At 46.5% G+C, this 19,911-nt stretch overlaps 1 protein-coding gene across 3 annotated transcripts; it reads left to right on the top strand.

Annotated features, from left to right (window-relative positions):
- The first annotated feature begins 1,770 nt into the window (after nucleotides 1–1,770).
- On the top strand, nucleotides 1,771–19,463 carry MINAR1 (membrane integral NOTCH2 associated receptor 1). Of its 3 annotated transcripts, none has more exons than XM_086849689.1 (4): nucleotides 1,771–1,962; nucleotides 8,484–10,839; nucleotides 12,298–12,552; nucleotides 16,006–19,463. In XM_086849689.1, exons 2-4 carry the CDS (start codon nucleotides 8,530–8,532, stop codon nucleotides 16,201–16,203), a joined length of 2,763 nt encoding a protein of 920 aa, XP_086705815.1. In that variant the 5' UTR covers nucleotides 1,771–1,962; nucleotides 8,484–8,529; the 3' UTR covers nucleotides 16,204–19,463. The 3 variants fall into 3 exon arrangements, 1 of the variants encoding a protein (XP_086705815.1); XR_015275986.1 differs by having other exon boundaries at nucleotides 1,781–1,962; nucleotides 12,258–12,552; XR_015275987.1 differs by lacking the exon at nucleotides 1,771–1,962 and adding an exon at nucleotides 7,377–7,464 and having other exon boundaries at nucleotides 12,258–12,552.
- Nucleotides 19,464–19,911: the final 448 nt, after the last annotated feature.

The raw sequence follows: 19,911 nt of genomic DNA on the forward strand, positions 1-19,911 counted from the left end.
AAAACCAAGTAAGATCAGCTAGACCTGAACTAGGGGTAAGAAATATCTGCTATTACACTCTCTGGTGTGTGTAGTTCTGAAGGGTACAGAGAGCTCTTCTGACTATTCTGATGACCTGAAGGCATGTGCTGAAGGAAGTGGTGTAGGGCTGAAATCATCCAGCCGTGAAATTTGCAAGTAAATGGATACTTATAGACTAAAAAAATCTGACAAAAGCATGGAAAATAGGGCCCAAGGACACTGCTTCTTTTAATGCTGCTATGTAGTGGTAAGAAAAAAACCCCATGCTTTTCTTCCATTTGCAAGGATATATGTTTACCTTCTCCTCTTGTATTAGCTGCTGTGTGTGTTAAGTGTCTTTACAGATATTATGTATACACTGAATCACACACAATATTCTTCAAATTCAGTGGAAGGGCTCGCACATCAGTGGCTTTCAAACAAAAACCCCTCCTGACCCCTTGCTTCTCTCAGGGAAGCAGAGAGCTCTGTTCCCAAGGTTGTCAGAATAAGTAAACCACATAGTTTTAGGCCAGTTTGTCCATAGTGGTCTGATGGCTGTGGTGTGCTTGTGCACACAACCCTTCAAATTAGTTCATCTAGGAAAGGAAAGCCGACAGTCCACTCCCTAAACGGTGCTAGTGAGAGAAGTCGAGCCTTTGACATCTTACTGCTTTATTTCACCCAGCAACACCTCTATTAAAAACTCTCTGCAGTGTTTCTGTGTGGCGTGGCGAGGCAGGCAGCAGCAGGGGAAGAGGCAGTGCTGTGTTTGAGGTAAGAACTCTCCTGCCCAGACGGAGAGCGTGTACCATGGCACACCTGGGCTGGGGACTCGCACACCGTGCAGCCCCTTCCTCGCTGCCAGACCCCATCCCTGCAGGGCCCACCTGCCCGAGGGGCTGTGGGCAGCTGTGCAGCACAGGGATGTGCATTGCTGGCCCTGGGGTGGTGGGCATGCAGGGTGGGCACTGCGTGTGCAAGGTGGGCACCGCACTCTGTCATAGAATCACAGAATTGTTTAGGTTGGGAAAGAGCTCTAAGATCATCAAATGCAAGTGTTAACTCAGTACAGCCAAATCCACCCCAAAACTGTGTCCCTAAGTGCCACATCTTTTAAATCTTTTAAGTACCTCCAGGGATGGTGACTCCAGCACTTCCCTGGGCAGTGTGCTCCAGCCTTCACCTCGCAGTGAAGAATTGTTTCCTAATGTCCAACTTCAGCCTCCCCTCGTGCAGCCTGGGGCCGTTTCCTCTCTCCCCATCTCTCGATACCTGAGAGACGAGACCGAGCCCCACCTGGCTGCCACCTCCTTTCAGGGAGTTGGAAAGAGCGATAAAGTCACCCTCGCCTCGCCTTTTCTGCAGGCTGAGCAGCTCCAGCTCCCTCGGCCGCTGCTCCTCAGCCTGCTGCTCTCCATGTCCCCGGCTGGAAGAGTCGGGCTCCTTTTGCTCTGGGCACCCGCTGTGCTGCCCGCCTTTGCAGCAGGCGCTGTGCCCTGCCCGGCCAGCGGGGCCCAGCGCTGTCCCCCGCCCCGAGCAGCGCCGGGACTCGCACTAACAATAGAAATCATAGGGACAGCGGTGTAGGGAAGCGGAGTGCCGGCCCTCCCCGCTCCCGTCCCTGCGGAGCCGGGGCCGCGGCTGCCGCAGCGCCCGGGGCCGGCCGGGGCAGCCCCGCCGCGGCTGCGGGACCGGGGGCGGTGCGGGGAGGCTCGGCTTGTGCAGCCCCCTCCCTCCCGTCTCCCCTCCTTCTCTCCTCCCCTCTCTCCCTCCTCCCATGCCAACCTGCTGCCGCCTTTGTCAGCGCAGCCCGGCGCTATGGCATCCTGCTGGGGCTTCAGGCTCGGGCTCTTCCTCCTCCTCCTCCTCCTCCTCCTCCTGGCCGGGAAGCGGCTGCTGCAGCGGCAGATCCAGCCGTGACGGCCGCGCTCCCTCGCCGGAGGCAGGCGGAGCCCGCAGGTGAGCCCCAGGTGCGGGAGGGGTGGGCTGGGGGAAAGGGGCGCCGAGGACAAGCGACCCCCGCTCTGCAGCCCCAGGGATGCGCTGGGCACCCGGGGGGCAGCGCCGGCTCCCCCCGCCGGGCTGGGAGGAGGAGGAGGAAGTGCAGGTAAGAGACCCTTCAGCCCCTGTGGTGCCCCGGGGTCCTGCCTCTTTGATGAGCTCTCCAGGAAAGGGGGTGCTCCAAAATCGCGAAACTCCGGCTGGGACTTTGGCAGCTCCACTTCAGTCCCGCACATCTGGATCTGCCCGAGAGGAGCAGGTGGGTGACCCTGGGCTGAGCCCCAGGGACCCCAAGCAGCTTCTGAAGGGATGGGGATCAGGGAGACTGGACCCACCAGGGCAAGGGAGCAGTCAGGTCTGGGCTGGCAGTGAGATTGTTATAGGTTTGCTGTGCAAAAATCCAGGTTGCCCACAGATGGGATAAATGGCTCACATTTAATTCAATTAGACTTTTTTGTATCTGTCAGTGTTTTTAATGGTCTCTCCTTATACAAAAAATTCTGGTAGAAATGTGGATTGGATGTGCTCTAAAAATGTATTGGGAGGACAGTATTAGTGTGTGTGTCTGTATGGGCCAAGAGTTGGCAAAGAATAACCAAGAGTATATGATGCAGTAATAATTAAAGTAATTTATTTCACAGTTTTAGAATGATTGTTTGCACTTTCCCAGATCGTAGATACCTTAACCTGGATTGCATAACTGAACCATGCAAATAATCAGCCTAATGTCACTGTGCAAGAAAAATCAATGGCAACCCTGTTCGACTTGAGCTCTGGCACAGCCGTGAGGCTCCACTGCTTTTATCCACTAGTTCCCTATTAATTTATGCACCCAGATCCTTTAAAACCCGCTGAATTCTGGGGTGTTGGGGAAGCTGAAGTGTTGTGCAGAGTCCTTTTACAGCAGAGCCTGCCTCTGTTAAGGAGCCGGGTTTGTAAAGCGCGGTTTTCCAGGGCTCATTCACACAAGATAAGAGCCAGAGAATACCAACTTCTCCCGGTGCTGTTCCCAGCGACCCCCTGAAGCTCGGAGGAGGCTGGCGGTGGGATGCCCGGGAGGGTGCAGGGTGCGCATCCTTCCCGTGCACAGCAGCAGCGAGCCCTGCCGAGAGCGGGTGCCCAGGCACCGCCAGCCCCGGCATGCAGGTGTTCGTTCCCCTCGGCTCTGGAGGAGTGAATAAAAACCACAGCAGCGAGGCAGAACCATAAACCCACCTCCCACCTGGCCCGGGGGCTGAGCCCAGCCGAGGAGACAGTCCGGAGGAGCCAGCCCGTGCCACGCTGGTCAGCAGGACTTTCAGTGAGAGCTGGAGAAGAGCAGTTGCCATTGCACGGGCAGGGCTCCAAAGTGCATGTTTTAGTTTTCTTTTTCATGAGCAGCAGCAGAAGGTTGGAGGGAGGAGGAGGAATAAGGTGTGTACAGAAATGGGCATTGTTTCCCGGAGTGCCAGCTCTGTGTCTGTGTGCAGTGGAAGCCAGATGGGGCTCGAGGTCCCCATTCCTTCATCAGAAATTTCTTAATGTTTTGACAGAGAAATGGATTTATGAGTGTGGGAGAAAACAAAAACTGAATCGCATCTCTATGGGTTACATTTCATGTGAGGCAAGCGTTGCCTGCCTTGTTTTATAGTATCTGGTGTTGGGAAGAGAGGCTGAATGATTTATGAGCTCGAGTTAATAGTAAAACAGCATATCACTGGCTGTGTATTGGTGTTCTGCTGGGCTGAAGTAGCAGGCTCTTTCTGAGGGAATTTATGCAAGGATCACTCGCTGTCTGCCGTTGCTGTAGTGGCATCCTGGGGTGGCCAGTTAGACACTGGTGGGGGGAACAAAACAAGGATGTGTTTCCCTCTTGGCTGGCAAATCAAAGGGAGAGGGGGAATGATGACTCCAGCAGTCACATCTGTGTGCTAGCTGCACCTGCTGTGGATATGGGGAAATGGGGGACAGCAAATGTCAGTGGCACAAAGAACAGGAAAGGAAATGAAGCAGGAAATAAGAGAGGAAGATAACGTGGTCTGTCTGCCAGTGGCCACGATTCAGACTCGTGCAGGGCACCTTGCCACCCTGCAGCTGCTCAGGGAAGAGTGGTGGGACTGTCTCTTGAATCCTGCGCTGGGGTTTATCTGCCCCAATGTGTGCTGCCCATTTCGCAGGGCAGGGTCTGGGCTGAAGGAGTCACAGGAAAGCAGCCAGGGCAACTGGGAAGCAGAATTAATTTCAGGAATTCCTGTGAATGGCAAATTTATAGGGTAGTCAGGAGATGAGGGGACCACCCCCACCCCAGTGCTGATTCGGGAGGTGGTGAGGATGGGAAGTGCATTCTGACTTTTCTGCAAGGAAGCAAGATGCATGAAGGAGTCTGCAGGTTCCCCTGGTCTGGAGAACCACAAGGGAGAGGTTTCATGGAGGCTTTGCTCCTAAGGACACCAGAAAATAGAACAGTACATTCCCTTTGTTCAGCAGAAAGCTCCACTGGGGATGGAGGTTGCATTCGTAATATTCTTGGACTTCTCCTCCAGAGGATGAGACGGTGGGTTAGTGGTAAGATGAGAGCTCAGTTCATTGCTCCTGGTGCAGGGCAAGAAGACATTGATTTGTGGTAAGTCTGGAGCTCATCTGTGTGCAAGGAGAGCCAGCCCCCATCGACTGGCTGTGCAACATGATGCTCTACAAATCCATGCTGGGATATAATTGTGCTATTAGAGCAGCAAATGTCCAATCTTGGGAAGCTGAGTCAAAGCGACCCTTCCAGTGTTAATAGAACAAAATCATTAAGGATGAAATGTTAAGTGGCTCCTTTGGTCAGAGATGGTCTTGGTGAAGATAAATAAGTCAGATCCCATCCCTTTGTCTGGGGAGCTCCACGTGTCTGGAGACCAAAGTCAGTTTGAGGGGGGGTTTGGAGGGTGTGTGTGGCTGCTGGCAGTGAGGGTAGGGCACGAGGACCTTGGTGGAATTGAGGCCATCTGAGGAGACCCTGTGCTGCTGCTCTTGCTGTGGGTCCTTCCATTCGCTTTGCTGCTTTTGACTGATTTGTGACCCCATACCCTCTTTGAAAGGCCTTCCTGTGCTTATTTCAGAGCTGTGCATTTGTGTGCCCCGTCTAGGTCTATTCTGGTTGTGCTTTGAGAGATACTGAATGAGCGTGGACATGACGGCTGAGATGGTGCATGGCCAAGTGCTTGGCACCCGGGATGTGGCAGCTCCTGGGGTGGCCTGCCAAGCAGCACCTGTCTTTGTCACGGGCTGTTAGGAGGCTTGACAAGAGACAGCGGAGCTTAATGTGCCACTAAAAATTTTGGCACCAGGTTTTTACATCCCTGAACCAGGAAACAAGATTCCAAGGCCCTTATATATTATCCTTACGGGGTAGTACATCCTGTTCTTCACAGCCCCAGTCTGTTGATGCTCCACTAGCAGCAATGTTTCTGATGCTCTCGCACAAGGGAGCACCAATTTCCATGCTCAGGCTGAAGCCCAGAGATACCTTTCACACCTGAAATGCTCTCACACAAAAAAGCTGGCTTTTGTGAACAGCCAAGGGGTGAAGAGGAAATTATTCCAGCTCCTAGATAGCTTTCTTTTCCTCAAGGCCTACATCTGAGTTTGCAGCCTGCCTTTTCAATTTCCACCTCCCACAGCTGAGTCTCAGTTGAATGAACTGGCTGAATTCCCACCTTAGCAGGTTCAGCTCTCTCCTGGTCACCCTTGTCTCAAAGCCTCTTCCCTCACCTCTCACTGTTTATAGCTGACTGTCACCTGCCAGGCTTGGGTCTGGGGGCTCAGGGGTGGGACTGAGCTAATCCAGCCTAGCTGAGCTCTCCTGCTTTGGGTCTGTGCTTCAGTGCCTCCACCTTACTGCTTGTGCATAGATTGGGGTCCCCAAAACAAGGGTCCTTGTTGGTGCTAAGTAGAAGCAACATGAGATTGGGGGTGTGCAGCAGGGCTTCCACTCAATTTACTGAACTTGTCATCACTCAGCAGCCTCGCAAATCAGGCTGTACCCGAGTTTTACCAGATTCCTAGTGTTAGAAACCTGAATTGAATTAAAACCTCTGATGACACTAAGAATGGCTTGATACGAAGAAAAATTTTCAAGAAGCTGTACCTAGGATATCCTCACTGGGATGAGAGAGTAAAGACAGAAAGGTGGGGAGTAAAATGGGTTGACACTTTTCAGAAATACATTCCTCCAAACTAGCTACTTGGGTGTTTTAGCAGGAGTGTGAGTGGGGAGAAGGCAGGCTGCTGGCAGGCCAGTGCAGGGAGCACAGGGTGTGCAGCAGGCTGTGAAAATGTATATCCAGGTGAGGGGTTTGCAAGAAGCTGTGAATTTACAAATAGGAGGAGATAGCTGCTTTTGCTGGTGTTCAGCCTGGGGGTGACAAAAAGACATATTTTCACTCATGTCCCAAGTGGCAGATTTATAACATGCAGAAAATTGACTTGCAATGGCAGTCCCCTGGCAGCTGGGAAAGTCTCTGAGCTTCACGTGTGAAGTTTATTCTGTGAGGACTTGGTAGCCATGGTGGTAACTAGCAGAGTTTGGACTTAGCATGGGAGCACCATTAATGGCAACATGTGGAGAAATACAAAGGCAGGCTGTGAAAGAGGCTGTGCCTCCAAGCACACACTGCTGAGAGAAAAAGGATACCAGCACCCTCCTCCAGCCTTTCACATTACTTCTCAGAGCTGAGCACAGACAGTAAAACATTTTTTCTCTTTTGTCAGCTGGCAGAAGAGTTGTGCTGCTATGCATAATACAGGAGCTTTAAAAGCAAACATGCGTGCAGCGGAGGTGTTGGGAAATCCCTGTAGCCATTGCTTTCTGAGAGTCGTGTTTACAAGCACAGAAATACATTCACATTGCTGCTGCTCAGCTCCTGATCACACACAGTAGAAAGATGTTATTTAAATAAACAACTGAGTTCATATGGAGACTTGTTTCGTGTTCTTCTGGGTAACTATTTGTTATGAAAACTGAAGTACTCTGCTTCAGATACTGATAGCACTCACTGATGTGTAATGTCAGGGCAGGAGATGAAACAGGAGCCCTGGATTCACAGGAGCCCTGGATTCTGGAGTGGTGCTCAGGAGTCCTGAGATTTTTGTCCAGAAGGTGCCTTTTAGAATGAGTAATAATAAACCTTGCAATGTTGACTTCAGTGCTTTGCCATTTGGGTGGATATTCTGCACTTGATGGAGGAGAGGCCACTTCCAGAGGTCATCTAAGTGAATGAGGGAAGATAAAATACCTTTGTGGGAAACAGAGAAGATTTTTGTCATTCCTATCAGTAAGAATAACAAAGACAGAGTGACCAAACATAGCAATTGGCAGACTGCATCATCCTGTGCTCTGTCTTTCCTAGAAGACAACAGCAGAGGCACCGACAAGGATATTCACAACAGATGGATGAAAAATCATCAACATCCTTTCCTAATCCATAATAGCTAAAGGTTGGTTTAAATTCTGAAAGTGCAGGGGTTTATATTCTCCCTAAGATGTTTGCTAGTGTTAGCTGTGCTTGTTCAAGCTATTCCTATTATCCACATGAATGTGAAGCTTTTGCTCTTCACCTCTGCCCTGTCATTTCGGGATGGTGAATGGAAATGCACTCCTAGGCTTCACTGGGAGCACATCATTGAAGAGGATGTTCTCTGTCCTTGATATTTCTCTGTCTTCAAATCCATCCTGATTGGCAGCCAGCCCTCTAGCATCTGCTGGATTGGTTTCAAGGTTCAGTAGGATTTTTTTTTTAACTCCTTCTATTCTTTGCTAAATTTTGGGCTTAAGAGCTGAAACAGGGCCCACACAGACTTTTCACGTGGGACCTGGCAGCTTTTCCATTCCTGAATCCTATACTTAAGAAAAGGTATTTCTGGAAAAAACATGTCAAAGTATCCAAAGGAGATACTTTAGAGTAGAGGAGAAAATAATGGTTTAAAGTAAGCAAGATGGTAATTATGTTCTCAGATAACTTCTAAAAACATGTCAGAAGTTTATTGTCAGAAAATCTTCCTCAGAGCCATTTTCATTCAGATATGAAAACATGTCATGGTGCAGTAGATCAGCCCTGGTTACGCTAGGACCTGAATTCTTGCAGACAATTTGATGCTCAAGCTGTGCTTTGAACCTCTCATAAGCTGGTAAGAAATTCTGTGACAGTCCCATAGAAAGCAGGCTGGGATTGTCTATCTGCCATTAGTTCAGCCTCTCCAAAGCTTCTGCTGTTTATTTGCTTGGTTGCTTTAGTAGACGTTGGCATAAAGGAGCCTTCTCGGATAAAACCCTCTATCCATTTAAGTATTGATTTATTGGATGCTAGGATTGCAGCCTGAAGTTCAGAACACAAGGATGGGTTATAAAAGCAAGCCCTGGATGGCATGGTTAGGGAGTCAGGCCCCATCTCTGGCTGAGTTGCCAGGCCCTGGGTGTTGTCTGTGGGTGACTGACAATCTTTTTTGTGTTGCTGTAGAAGTGGAAGGCGGTTTCCAGGCTAAACAGCGAAATAAGCTTAAGCCATGGAGTCCAACCAGGAATCCTCACTCTTCCTGGTGAAGATACTGGAGGAGCTGGACACGAAGCAGAATACTGTTTCTTACCAGGATCTCTGCAAGTCCCTGTGTGCAAGGTTTGATTTATCCCAGTTGGCCAAGCTCAGAAGTGTGCTGTTTTACACTGCTTGCCTGGATCCTAATTTCCCAGCGACTTTGTTCAAAGACAAAATGAGATGCACTGTAAACAATCAGCAATCAAAGAAAATCATGGTTGCGGCAGATATAGTAACAATATTCAACCTCATACAAATGAACGGGGGAGTGGCCAAGGAAAAGCTTCCAGTTGCAAGGCACAAAGTGAAGAAGAAGGAGTCCTTTGAGTCCTGCAGGTCTGACACAGAGATCTGCAACATGGCAGACTGTGTGCCTGACTGTGTGCCCAACTGCGAGCTCAACGAGCAAGACTTCAACCGGGCCTTCCCGGTCAGAAGGTCTTCAAAATGCAGAAAGATGGACTGCAAAGACTGCCAGCAGTTTGTCCCCTCATCGGAACCCAACTTCTTGCTTGGTGTTAATAAAGACATGAAGGGCCGGGCTGCCTCTCTGGACAGGCTGCAGGCACTGGCGTCCTACTCCATCGCCACATCCCCACCATGTGAGATGCAGAGTACCTACTTCCCCATGAACATTGAAAATGAATCTATTTCAGACCAGGATTCCTTGCCTATAAGTGCAGGCATAAAAGAAACTTTCATTTCAAATGATGAGCCATTCATGATGCAGTCTTGTGTCCAGAAAAGAAATATATTCAAAGAAGATTTTCATAATCTGATTACAATATCTCCCAACTTAATACCATCCAACAAAACACCAGAAGATGGACACAGAGAGCCTCAGAACAGGAAAGAAAGCTCTAAGCAGACTTTCTTCAACCACAGCTTCGAAATGCCGTACAGCAGCCAGTACTTGAATCCAATCTATTCTCCTATACCGGACAAAAGGCGAGTGAAGCATGAAAGTTTAGATGATCTTCAAGCTTCAACGTATTTTGGCCCAACTACTGTTCTTGGACCACAGGAAACCAAAAAGTGGACTGGAAAGCCAGCCAAGCAAACAGCCTGGCCAGCTAAAAGCTGGAGTTTAAATACTGAGGAGGTCCCTGACTTTGAACGCTCATTTTTTAATAGGAAGCAGACTGAAGAGAAACCACGATACCAGAGTTCAAGCAACCCATCTCCAAACTTTCCTTCAGTTGACAGGCATCAGTCCTACCTAAATGCAAAGGATCAGCAACCAATTATGCAGGCAAACTATGCTGTGAAACCCAATGGGCATAAACCTAAGGAAATTCCTTCCATTCTAGATGTGGAGAAACACGAGCCAGTCAAAAAGTTTAAGGATAAGAGCATTAACTGTACTTCTGTCCAGATCCTAAGCATTGACAGGACCATGAGTGTTGGGACACAAACGGAGCAGCAGGTTCTGGACCACAAGAAATGCAAGGATTTGTGTGCAGCAGGCCAAGCCAAGTACGGCGAGCGGCACTCTCTGAAGCAGTCAGATGATGACTCTGAAATCGTGAGCGATGACATCAGTGACATTTTCCGGTTTTTGGATGACATGAGTATCAGCGGCTCCACAGGAGTCATGCAGTCCTCGTGCTACAACAGCACTGGTTCCTTGTCTCAGGTGCATAAATCAGACTGTGAGAGCTCACCTGAGCACAATTTGACTAAGATCTCCAATGGGAGTGCCTGTAACAAACTGGATAAAGTGGTCAGGGTGGATGTCAGTAACACGGATGATGAACTGAAAACGAGTGTCTGCAAATTAGTCTTGAGGATTGGTGAAATAGAGAAGAAACTGGAATCTCTCTCAGGTGTCCGAGAAGAAATCTCTCAAGTCCTGGGAAAATTAAGCAAGCTGGATCAAAAAATCCAGCAGCCAGAGAAGGTCAGTGTACAGATAGATCTCAACTCTTTGACAAGCGATGCCGCGTCAGATGAGAGCAACTCCCCGCAGATATTTCAGTGCCACAATACTCCTCATGGAAGCAAACTGGAGAATAACCCAGAATGGTGCTGTTCAGATGCCAGTGGAAGTAATAGTGAAAGTCTTCGAGTAAAAGCCTTAAAAAAAAGTTTGTTTACTAGGAGATCATCGAGGTCATTAACAGAAGAAAACAGTGCAACTGAATCCAAAATAGCAAGTATTTCAAACTCTCCCCGAGATTGGAGAGCTATTACTTACACCAACCAAGTTGGCATAACAGAGGAGGAGATGAAAGAGAGAGATGGAGGAGAAAATAAGGACTGGCACAGGAAATCAAAAGAGGTAATTTCAACTTTAACTCACTTAATAAATGCTTAAAAATAATGTGGTTATGAATGCCTTCCATAGTCGTCTCAAACTGTGGGCTATGACAATGCTTTGCCCTGCCATGTTATGCCTGCTTTTATTGTTATCATAATGGAGTGATTTTGTACCTGTAGGTTCTTGCTTTGTGGTTGCAAAATGGCCAAGTTGCTGCTTAAAAGCTTTTCTTTTTTGCAAAGGGAGGGTGGTAATGTGGGTGACATCTCGGGAAGGTGATGGTACTCTTCATCATCTGTAGCAATATCAGGAGGCCTGGTAATTACCTTAGTGAAAAGGGTGGGGGGAAGATTGAAATTCTCTACTGATTGTTTTAGAAGGGATATTTTGAAATTGAATTGTGATGGTTTTTATCAGACAAGTATGTACATATTTAAAAGCCAACAAAACAGATTCATGGATTCAAGTCCCTCAAGGAAAAAATCCTGGTATGTGTACTGAGAGATGCTCATTGTAGTTATATTCTCTCTTTCATGGTCATTTAAATGAGTCTGAAGCCTCCTGTTGTTGAACTGCAGCTCAGCTGTGCTCTTGGCTTGGCTGGGCAGAAGAACTCTGCCCATCCTCCAGCAGCTTCCCTGTGCCCCCTTCACTGACCCCATGGATGTCCTGGCTGCCCTTGTGCAGGGCTCTGGGTGCTGCTCAGTTGAAACTGCATGGGGTGGGTGCTTGTTTCTGCTTGGGGAGGGGGTCCTGCAGCCCCTTGTCAGCTGTGACCACACAGCAGGCATGCTGTGCCTTCCTACAACAGGGTGTGAGGGCAGAGAAGAGTTGGGAAAAGAGAGAAAGAGGTTTGATGGAAACAAATGAGGTTGGGTGAACAAGAAGCCACAAACCACAGGTTATTGCTGGACTGCAGAGAGGGAAGAAGGCCATCCTTAGTCAGCCCAAACCTTGGCTTTTCTGTACATTGCTTTGCTTAGGATGACATGCTGATTTTGAGAGTCCCTTCCAGACTCCCTCAGTGGCCTGTGGCTGAAGCTGGATTGTACCATGGATGCTGCAGTGTCGGGCTGGGGGCATCCCTCAGGAATACCTCATGTTAGGATTTGATCTGGAAACAGAAACCTGGAAGCCTGCTTGTGTCTCTCAGCTTTTGCAGATCAGCTGGGCTTCTCTGGATGTCAGGGCCATTTCAGAATAGTTTTTTGGTGTCTAAACAGCGCAAACCCTAATTTTTTGCTGCTGCCTCAGCAGCATGTTCATGTTATAAGGAGTATGGAGTTGTGTTTATAAAATACCTCAATACCTCTGGTTTGTTTATGAGAAGAAGGTGGGCAAAATTGCCATCCAAAATCTTTATCCTAGCTGGTCTATTTTTTATCATATTATGCTTCTGAAAGGAATATTTTTGTCTTTTGTGTTTAACTCCCTCATAGTCTTGTTTTTTCTCTCAAATTCTTTTAAACCCTATTGCAGGCAGACAGGCAATACGAAATCCCACAGCCACATAGACTCTCTAAACAGCCAAAAGATGCTTTCTTGATTGAGCAAGTCTTTAGTCCTCATCCCTACCCTGCATCACTCAAGTCACACATGAAAAGCAACCCTCTCTACACAGACATGAGGTTGACAGAGCTGGCTGAAGTGAAACGTGCCCAGCCATCATGGACCATAGAGGAATACACGAGGAATTCGGGGGATAAAGGCAAGATTGCAGCCTTGGATCTACAAGTGAGTCTCATTTGTTTAATTTGAATGGCTTGATTGCAAATGGATGTTGCCAAAATATACATTTAAGAAGGGATTTGGATAGCTCAGGAAAAAGCTGTGGATTGTTGAGCCTCTAATCTTGCTGATCCCTATCCATCCTGGCCAGGGACAATGAAAATGTGAATGTTTCATTGTTGAATGGTGATCCTTGACAGGCTGATGGTCCCAGCTTATTCTGCAATGGAGAAGCCATCGTAGCTTTAGTAGCTCTAAAGAAGGGTTGGGGAGTAAGGGAGTGCAGAGGTGAGCTGGTCCCTCACTGCAGCAAGGAAGAGTGGTGCAGGAGCTGGGACTGCTGCCTTTTCCTCTGCCTTTGTTCTCTCTGAATTATTCACAGGGAATTGCAGTGCTAGGGTTGTTTTTTTCCATTTTACGAGGAACACGAGACATCAAATACTTGTAGAAGATGTTCAATACCACAACTGGTTTTGAAACACGTCACTGTTGAAGCTTTGAAGTGGCTGCTGGAAACCAGCCAGGCAACTAATGGTGTGTCTAGTTTGCATTTTGGTTCTGCTTGTAAGTGTGCAGGCTCTTCTGCAACAAACAGAGGAGACAAATGCACGTTTTGCATTTATATTTCCCTGATGCAAAATCACAAACCTGACATAAAATGAGCACCCACATTGGGTACCCTGTGTAGCCTGATAAACACAGCACATCTTTTAGGAAGGAAGATATCTCAGCAGAGGTTTGAAGAGGAAACCTGAAGAATGACGTCCAAAATGCGTAAAGACCAAATGAATGTTGCATTTCTTGGTCTCAAAACCCCAAATGTGTCACACAATGAAATCCACACTGATGTGAAATAACTGTGTATCATTTATATGCACTTTGACAGTAGAATGTAGGACTGCTGGGGGGTCTGGTGCTGACCTCAGGCACTTTGGGTTCTGTGGGCAGCAGTTGGTGCAGCCCTGCTCAAGGAGGGAGCCTGCTTGTCTCCACAGCATGTCTGGCATGGAAGAGTCTGAGACTTTGCTGCTCCCTGCCAGCCCTCAATGGCTCGGTGCTGAGGTACCTAAACCAGCTCCAGACTAATGCCTGGGAAAGCATCAGGATGCTGTGCCTCAGGACCCCGAGCTGGCTGATTTGGATTTGAAACCATCACCCACACAGTGCTTTAGTGCAACTCCCATGAATGTTTGTGCAGGAATTTGTGCACAACAAATTCACGTCTTTGCTTGGCTCATGCAAACTTCCCTGTCCTCAACAGCCCCTGCTCCTTGCTGTGGCTAAAGTGCACTCAGAGAGAAACCAAGCAGGACAGGGACCAGGCTGCTTCTTGTCTCAGCTCCCTGCAGCTTTTTGGGTCTTAAAAGCTTTAGGGGGCTCACTAAATTCCTAACCCTGGCATTGAGGCTGTATGCTAGAGTAGGAATAGGCTGGAGGAAGTTCCTCTGCAGCAGGCAGTCACAAAGCATCACTTACCTGCTGTGTGAGGCAATAAGGGAGGTGATATTTGGGAGCAAAGCCCCTCTGGGAGAAGTGTTCTCCATCTGCTCCTCGTTGGGCTGTTTTGTTCTCTGTAAGCAGCTCTGCATGACTGTGAGCAAAGCAGAGAAATCGGCTTATTGCCATAATTTATCTTTAGGATAAAGGTGATAGAAATTTACTGGTTTGATTCTCTCCCTCCAGAAAGACTGTCAGAATTGCATCTACCCCACAAAGCCCATGTCTAGACTTTATAATGGAGCTTACTGACAAACTTGAAAAATAGACACAGACTGATGAGTGGGTTTTTTTTTTCCCCAGTGATTAAGTTTATTAGAACTGAAAGTAAATACATTATGCCTTAATGAACATTCCTATGTCTGGCAATGAAATGGGAAGGGAAGCTGATTAACAGTAATGGGCCTTTTCAATAATGCATCTTCCTTCTGAAGTAGTTAAAAGGTCAATGCCAAGGCAGACGGGTCCGAAACTGCAATTTGCTTGAAGCACAGTATGCCTACCTTTGGGATTTTTCCACCTTTGTTTACCTAAATTTTCTCCTGACAAGCCTGACAAGTCTGCTGGGTTTTCCTCCAAAAAAAGAAATTGCAAAACTCGTCAGGCCCAAAGCTTGTCCCAGGTGTGGGCTCTGTGTGAGATTCATTGCTTTGCTTTGTGTATGATGATCCACTGGGATGAAACAGTATCAGGCTGTTTTCTGATGCCTTTAGTGATGAGATTGCTGCCTTTTTTCACAAGGCTGAAACAGGTCATCCAAAGCCCTAAAGATGCAATCACAGATGTGTCTGATGGCCTCTGTTTCAGCATCCTAACACTGTCATAGAGATGTACATTAAATGATCATAAAATCATCACTCAGTTTTCATTGTTTACTTCTGAAATAGCTATAAAATCACTTATTTTAGTAGTTCTTTACATAAAACAAATGCTGCTCTCACGCAAAGCAAAGTTTCAGTCAGTAGCTTGTGGCCACAAAATCTGAATTAGTCAATTAAAGACTTACTGAAATCCTTCTCAAGTCAGCTGGAGTTTCTTTGCCAGGTCTGACAACCTTTGGGTCAGGACTGTTACAAGCACAGAAATGGTGTGTGTAAGGGTATTCTCACTGTAATATTTTTATATGGAATCTTTCTCATTTGTTTTAAAGGGATAGACTTCTGGAGTCTCAGATAAAAGAGACAGCTTTGGGGAAATGCTGTCATTTTTCAAAATGCTCTCTTTGCTTTATTCCTTTCTGCTGATAAGTTCAATAGTAGTGTTTGGGTTTCCCTGGTTTTCCCCTTATTTTCCTCTAACACAGAGTTTAAAGGGAATAAAACAAGCAAGGCTGAAATGGAAAGCTTTAAGAGCTCATAAATGCTTAGGAATAAAAAGCTGTAAGACATAAAAAATAAGTAATTCAAATGGAAACACTGATAAAGTTCTGCAGGCAATGCCATTCCAGAGGAGGGGTCTGTAAATTGCAGGACTGGGTGCTGGGTAATCCTGCCCTGCAAGCAAGTCATGGTGCCAGAATAGGGTTAGCTTTGTAAAATGTAGTGCACGAGGAGCATATATTAAGAACCTTTCCCATCAGCTGAGCTTTAATAATTTAAAAATTATTAACAGTTACAGGCAGGCATTTGCTGACACCTCTGCTGTTGAGCAGATTAAAGAGATTTTATTTAAATGCCATCCAAGATGACGAAGTTTCCGGTAAATCAGAGGTAAGTGAGGGATTTTGGAGCACAATCTTACTGTTGCAGGAGCCTATTTTTTGCAGTATTTTGTTACCACTTTCGTCAGCTTTATGGGATTGGGACAAGGAGATGAAGGGGTGTGAGAAGTGGCAATAACCCACTTTATCCTGACAGCAGATCCAGGTGTAACTGGGAGGCCTCCAGGCACATCTGCTTTGTTTATTTATTTTATTAACAACAGACCCCAGACTATTAACAACTGTTTCCTTTGAATTTTTAGACTCAAGAATCTTTAAACCCAAACAACTTAGAGTACTGGATGGAAGACATTTATACTCCCGGCTACGATTCCTTGTTGAAACGGAAAGAGGCCGAGTTCAGGAGAGCAAAGGTTTGCAAGATCGCTGCCCTGATCACAGCGGCCGCTTGTACGGTTATCCTGGTCATTGTGGTTCCCATTTGCACCATGAAATCCTGAGCCTGGAGCACGCCCCTGTGACTCCCAGCCACGTGTGTCTCGGGTAGCTCACGCTGTGTGGCAAAAGGCTGCTGGCAGAACTGTAAGGGATGCGCTGAGGAACAATGTTCTGAGCAAATCCCGGTGGAGAATGCTGTAAATGAAGGCAGAATGCAGAACAACTAGAGATACGTTTTTGGGAAGGTCCTATTTTAAATAACAGACTGTGTGGTGGAGTTAATGGGAATTCGGTTCGATTTTTATGCATTTTTAAAAGTGCAATATTTTTTTTTTTTCCTAAAGAAATGATATAATGTTTTACAGAATCAGAGACTGATGAGAATCCAGGCAAAAGAGGAAGTTTGTCTGAGCTATGTTGCATTTAAAGGAGGTGTGGGTACATGGAGGTAGCACTGTATAGAAGGGAATGTTCTATATGCATTACATTGGAGAGCTAGAGAAGTCTTAACAGCTCTCCACAATGTAGAAAACTCTGAATGTATTGTATTTATTTTATACTATTTATGTGTCTCATGATCATTTGTTCGGAAGCAGACTGTGAAGCTGTGAACAGAGTTCATTCCTGTGTTCAGATTAAAAAGGGCTCTTTGTATTTGGTCTTGCCCTAAGACCCACTCTATCATCACTGAGTACTTAGGTAAGTGCAATGTGCTGCAGACCAAAAAGATTATGTTTTAAAGCAATCACAAGAGGTTTTAGTTACTTCTGCTGAATAACATTTGCATAGAGCTGGCAAACTTGCCTTGCCAAAAGGGTATTCTTTACCTCTGCAGACAGTGAAATTGTCTCAATTTCACTCCTGCCAGCAAGCAAAGCTGGCAAATCAAAGTGACACTCTAAAAGTTCTTGGAAATGTAATCTGAACAGTTAATTTTTATTTTTTTTCCACAAAGTCTTTGTGCCTTTTTTTAGACTGTAGGTTAAATAGAACTGTTTAATTTTTTGCTATTTTAAGCCCATAACATAAATCACAGCATAGTGGGTACTAATGGAAGTCCTTTTCCCACAGGCCTTCTATACAGTTCCGAGTGCTCCTCAAGCAGCAGGGCTGGTGGTTTCTGAGCACTTTTATTAAGGGCACAATTTCTCAGCACTGGTAGAAACTTGCTGCTGATTCAATGCATTTCAGCACAGGGAGATCTTTTGCTTCCCTCTTGCTAAATGTACTTAAGAATGATGGTTGAATCTACCAGACAGCAAGCAGTCTGTATCCCATGGGAAATGTCCATTTGATGCTTTATCCCAAATGCAAATAGCAGGTTCGATGGAATTCTCAAGCTAGGACAGAAACTGCCTGCCATGGTCAGTGAAAGCAAAAAACCCAGACAGTATTACTCTTCTGTCAAGTATAGAAAAAAAAGGAAAAAAAGGTGTTTTCAGGAAATAATGTGATCTTGCTGGTTCTCCATGGGAAAGGAGATTCTTTTAGTGAATGCTCTTTATGTGGGGTAATTTGGTTTCTTTGGAAGTAGCCTCCCTACATAATGACACAGCAGCTAAGAAAGCACTGGATGCTCCTTCTTCTGTCTCTCTGGGCTGTGCTGCACTCATTGTTTGTTTCTGACTGGTTTAAAAAAAGTATTGAGGGAAGGGTGTGTGGGAGGTGAGGGCTTTGTTGTGACTTTAGATGTGTGTCAGCTCTTTCCTGCAGCTGGAGAGCTGTTTATGTGCTGCTCACATGCTGTGCTTTATTTAGGGATAGGTGATTCCTGAGACTGTTGATCTATCAGAAAAATAAATGTAAGCACGGGATTGGATATCCCATCAGCAAATAGAGAGCAAGAACAGGCCCACAGACAAAATCTGTGCCTGCCTGGCCTGAATCCTGACCCGAATTCTGTGACTTTGGCCCATGTTTAATACTAAGATAATTTCTCTTTCCTCCCAGATGCTGCAGGATGGAGTCACAGCAGGGAGGGAGCAATTCACACCGTCTATTTTAGGCTGCCTTTGGTTACGGTGTGATTCAGAGCACCTGAGTGCAGGAGCTCAGGATCTGAACGTAGTAAATGTAGGCAGGGAGAGAAACCTCTGGGGACAGTTCAGAGCTGCCAGCAAGATATCTAATATTAGACATGTGAAAAATGCTCTGGAGGACACTGCTCTGCAGTTTACCTCATGCACAATTTAGGTTGATTGTATATGTAGAAAACCTATTCCTGGTTTCAGGTAATGTCAGAAAGGCTCTGACAGCCCTGTTGGAGGGAGCAGTGTGGCCCTGTGGGGGCACAGTGTCAATCCCCCATCTGCCCCCACCAGCAGTGACAAGACCCTTGGAGGGGCAGGAGGAGTGGGGACAGACCCCCTGCCTTCTCCAGCCCCTCTTGCACTACCATGAATGGTCTGGCCCTGCTGCCCCCAGCCCCAAACCAGCAGTGCTTTCACCAGGGCATCTCAGTAATCTGGTTTTAGGAAATATCAACCCAAGGAGAGGTAGGAGATGGGTGTGGGAGGTGTTACTGATCAGAGGGTTTGTCTGTGCAACTCATCCAGCTGGCACCAGGTGGGTCTTTGCATCAGAGATGCCCAAAATCCTGGGAAGGCTTTGCAGGTTATGGAGCTGTGGGTGATGTGAAGCTGGCCCAACCCAAGCACTCAGCATCCCAAACATCCACGCTGCTTCCTAATTTATTGAGGTGCTTTTGCCCATCCTTACTTTGCACAAGCAGCCAGTGGCACCCACTCCATTGGTCAGTGATTTCCTTACACACCAGGCTGTGGTTTGTCATGGATTCCCTCCTGGGGCATTCCCTTCCTGAGGGGAGCTGGGAGAGCAGAGCCTGACTCCCTGCCCCACAAACACCTCTGTGAGCTGCTGCCTTGCCTCCTCCTCCTCCTCCACTCCCTGGCTGCCTCCATTCCCAGCTGGATTTGCATCTGGCACAGAGCCCTTCTTAAAATAGGCAAGGAGATGGAGTGAAGGGATGCTGCTGCTGGAGGAGAGCAGCCAGGGAAGGAGGAAGCCTGCACAGAGTGTACAAACTAGGTGAAATCCTGACATATTAACCTGCAAGAATATTGTGATCCACCTTGTGAACCAGTTACCAACTAGAATACACTGTATACTATATGATAGACTTTTGTATTTAAAAAAAAAAAAAGAAAAAAAAAAAAGAAACTAAAGCTATAGGTACATTGTAATCCTTGGTGTGATTGAAAAAGTGTCCTAGATTGTATTACTTAATTAAAATTATGATGAGCATATTGAACTGTTTTTCGTATTTATGCCTTATAAACTTGATATATTACACATGATAAAATGAAACTGCAAGAACTATAAGAAAAGATACTCCATTTTGGGGGCAAATTCCATTTTGCTTTTCCTAAAAAAAAGAGTGCTGCTTTAAATGAGCTTAATAAATCATGTGTGCAGAAGAGCAAGAGTAGGATATGTCCCCAAATGACTTTTTAGGAATTTTTTTTTTAAATGGGGCTTTGGTTAATGTACTATGTAATAATTTTATTTTATAATGTTACTGTACAATGTTGCCTTTTGGTTCATTTAAATATAACACCAAATAAACTTGAAAATTACAGTGTCCTAAGTTTTAATGAAACAGTTATAATAATTTATTACTCCATTGCTTTTCTTGTTGTTTTTTTTCTCCCAGGGACATCAAGATAGCCATGGGATGTGAGTGCTTCAGTGTTAGATAACTAAGCAGCCTATCTAGTTCTTGACAGAATTGCTAATGGATTTCTAACTTG

Source organism: Cyanistes caeruleus, chromosome 13 (genome assembly GCF_971803275.1).
Source record: "Cyanistes caeruleus chromosome 13, bCyaCae1.hap1.1, whole genome shotgun sequence".
In the NCBI taxonomy this organism is placed as follows: domain Eukaryota; kingdom Metazoa; phylum Chordata; class Aves; order Passeriformes; family Paridae; genus Cyanistes; species Cyanistes caeruleus.

What these genes read in the sequence shown, in the direction of transcription:
- MINAR1 (XM_086849689.1), top strand. Translation starts at nt 8,530, where the DNA reads ATGGAGTCCAACCAGGAATCCTCACTCTTCCTGGTGAAGATACTGGAG. An exon ending in GGCACAGGAAATCAAAAGAG is followed by an intron (nt 10,840 to 12,297) that starts GTAATTTCAACT and finishes ACCCTATTGCAG; the next exon opens with GCAGACAGGCAATACGAAAT. An exon ending in TTGCAGCCTTGGATCTACAA is followed by an intron (nt 12,553 to 16,005) that starts GTGAGTCTCATT and finishes TTGAATTTTTAG; the next exon opens with ACTCAAGAATCTTTAAACCC.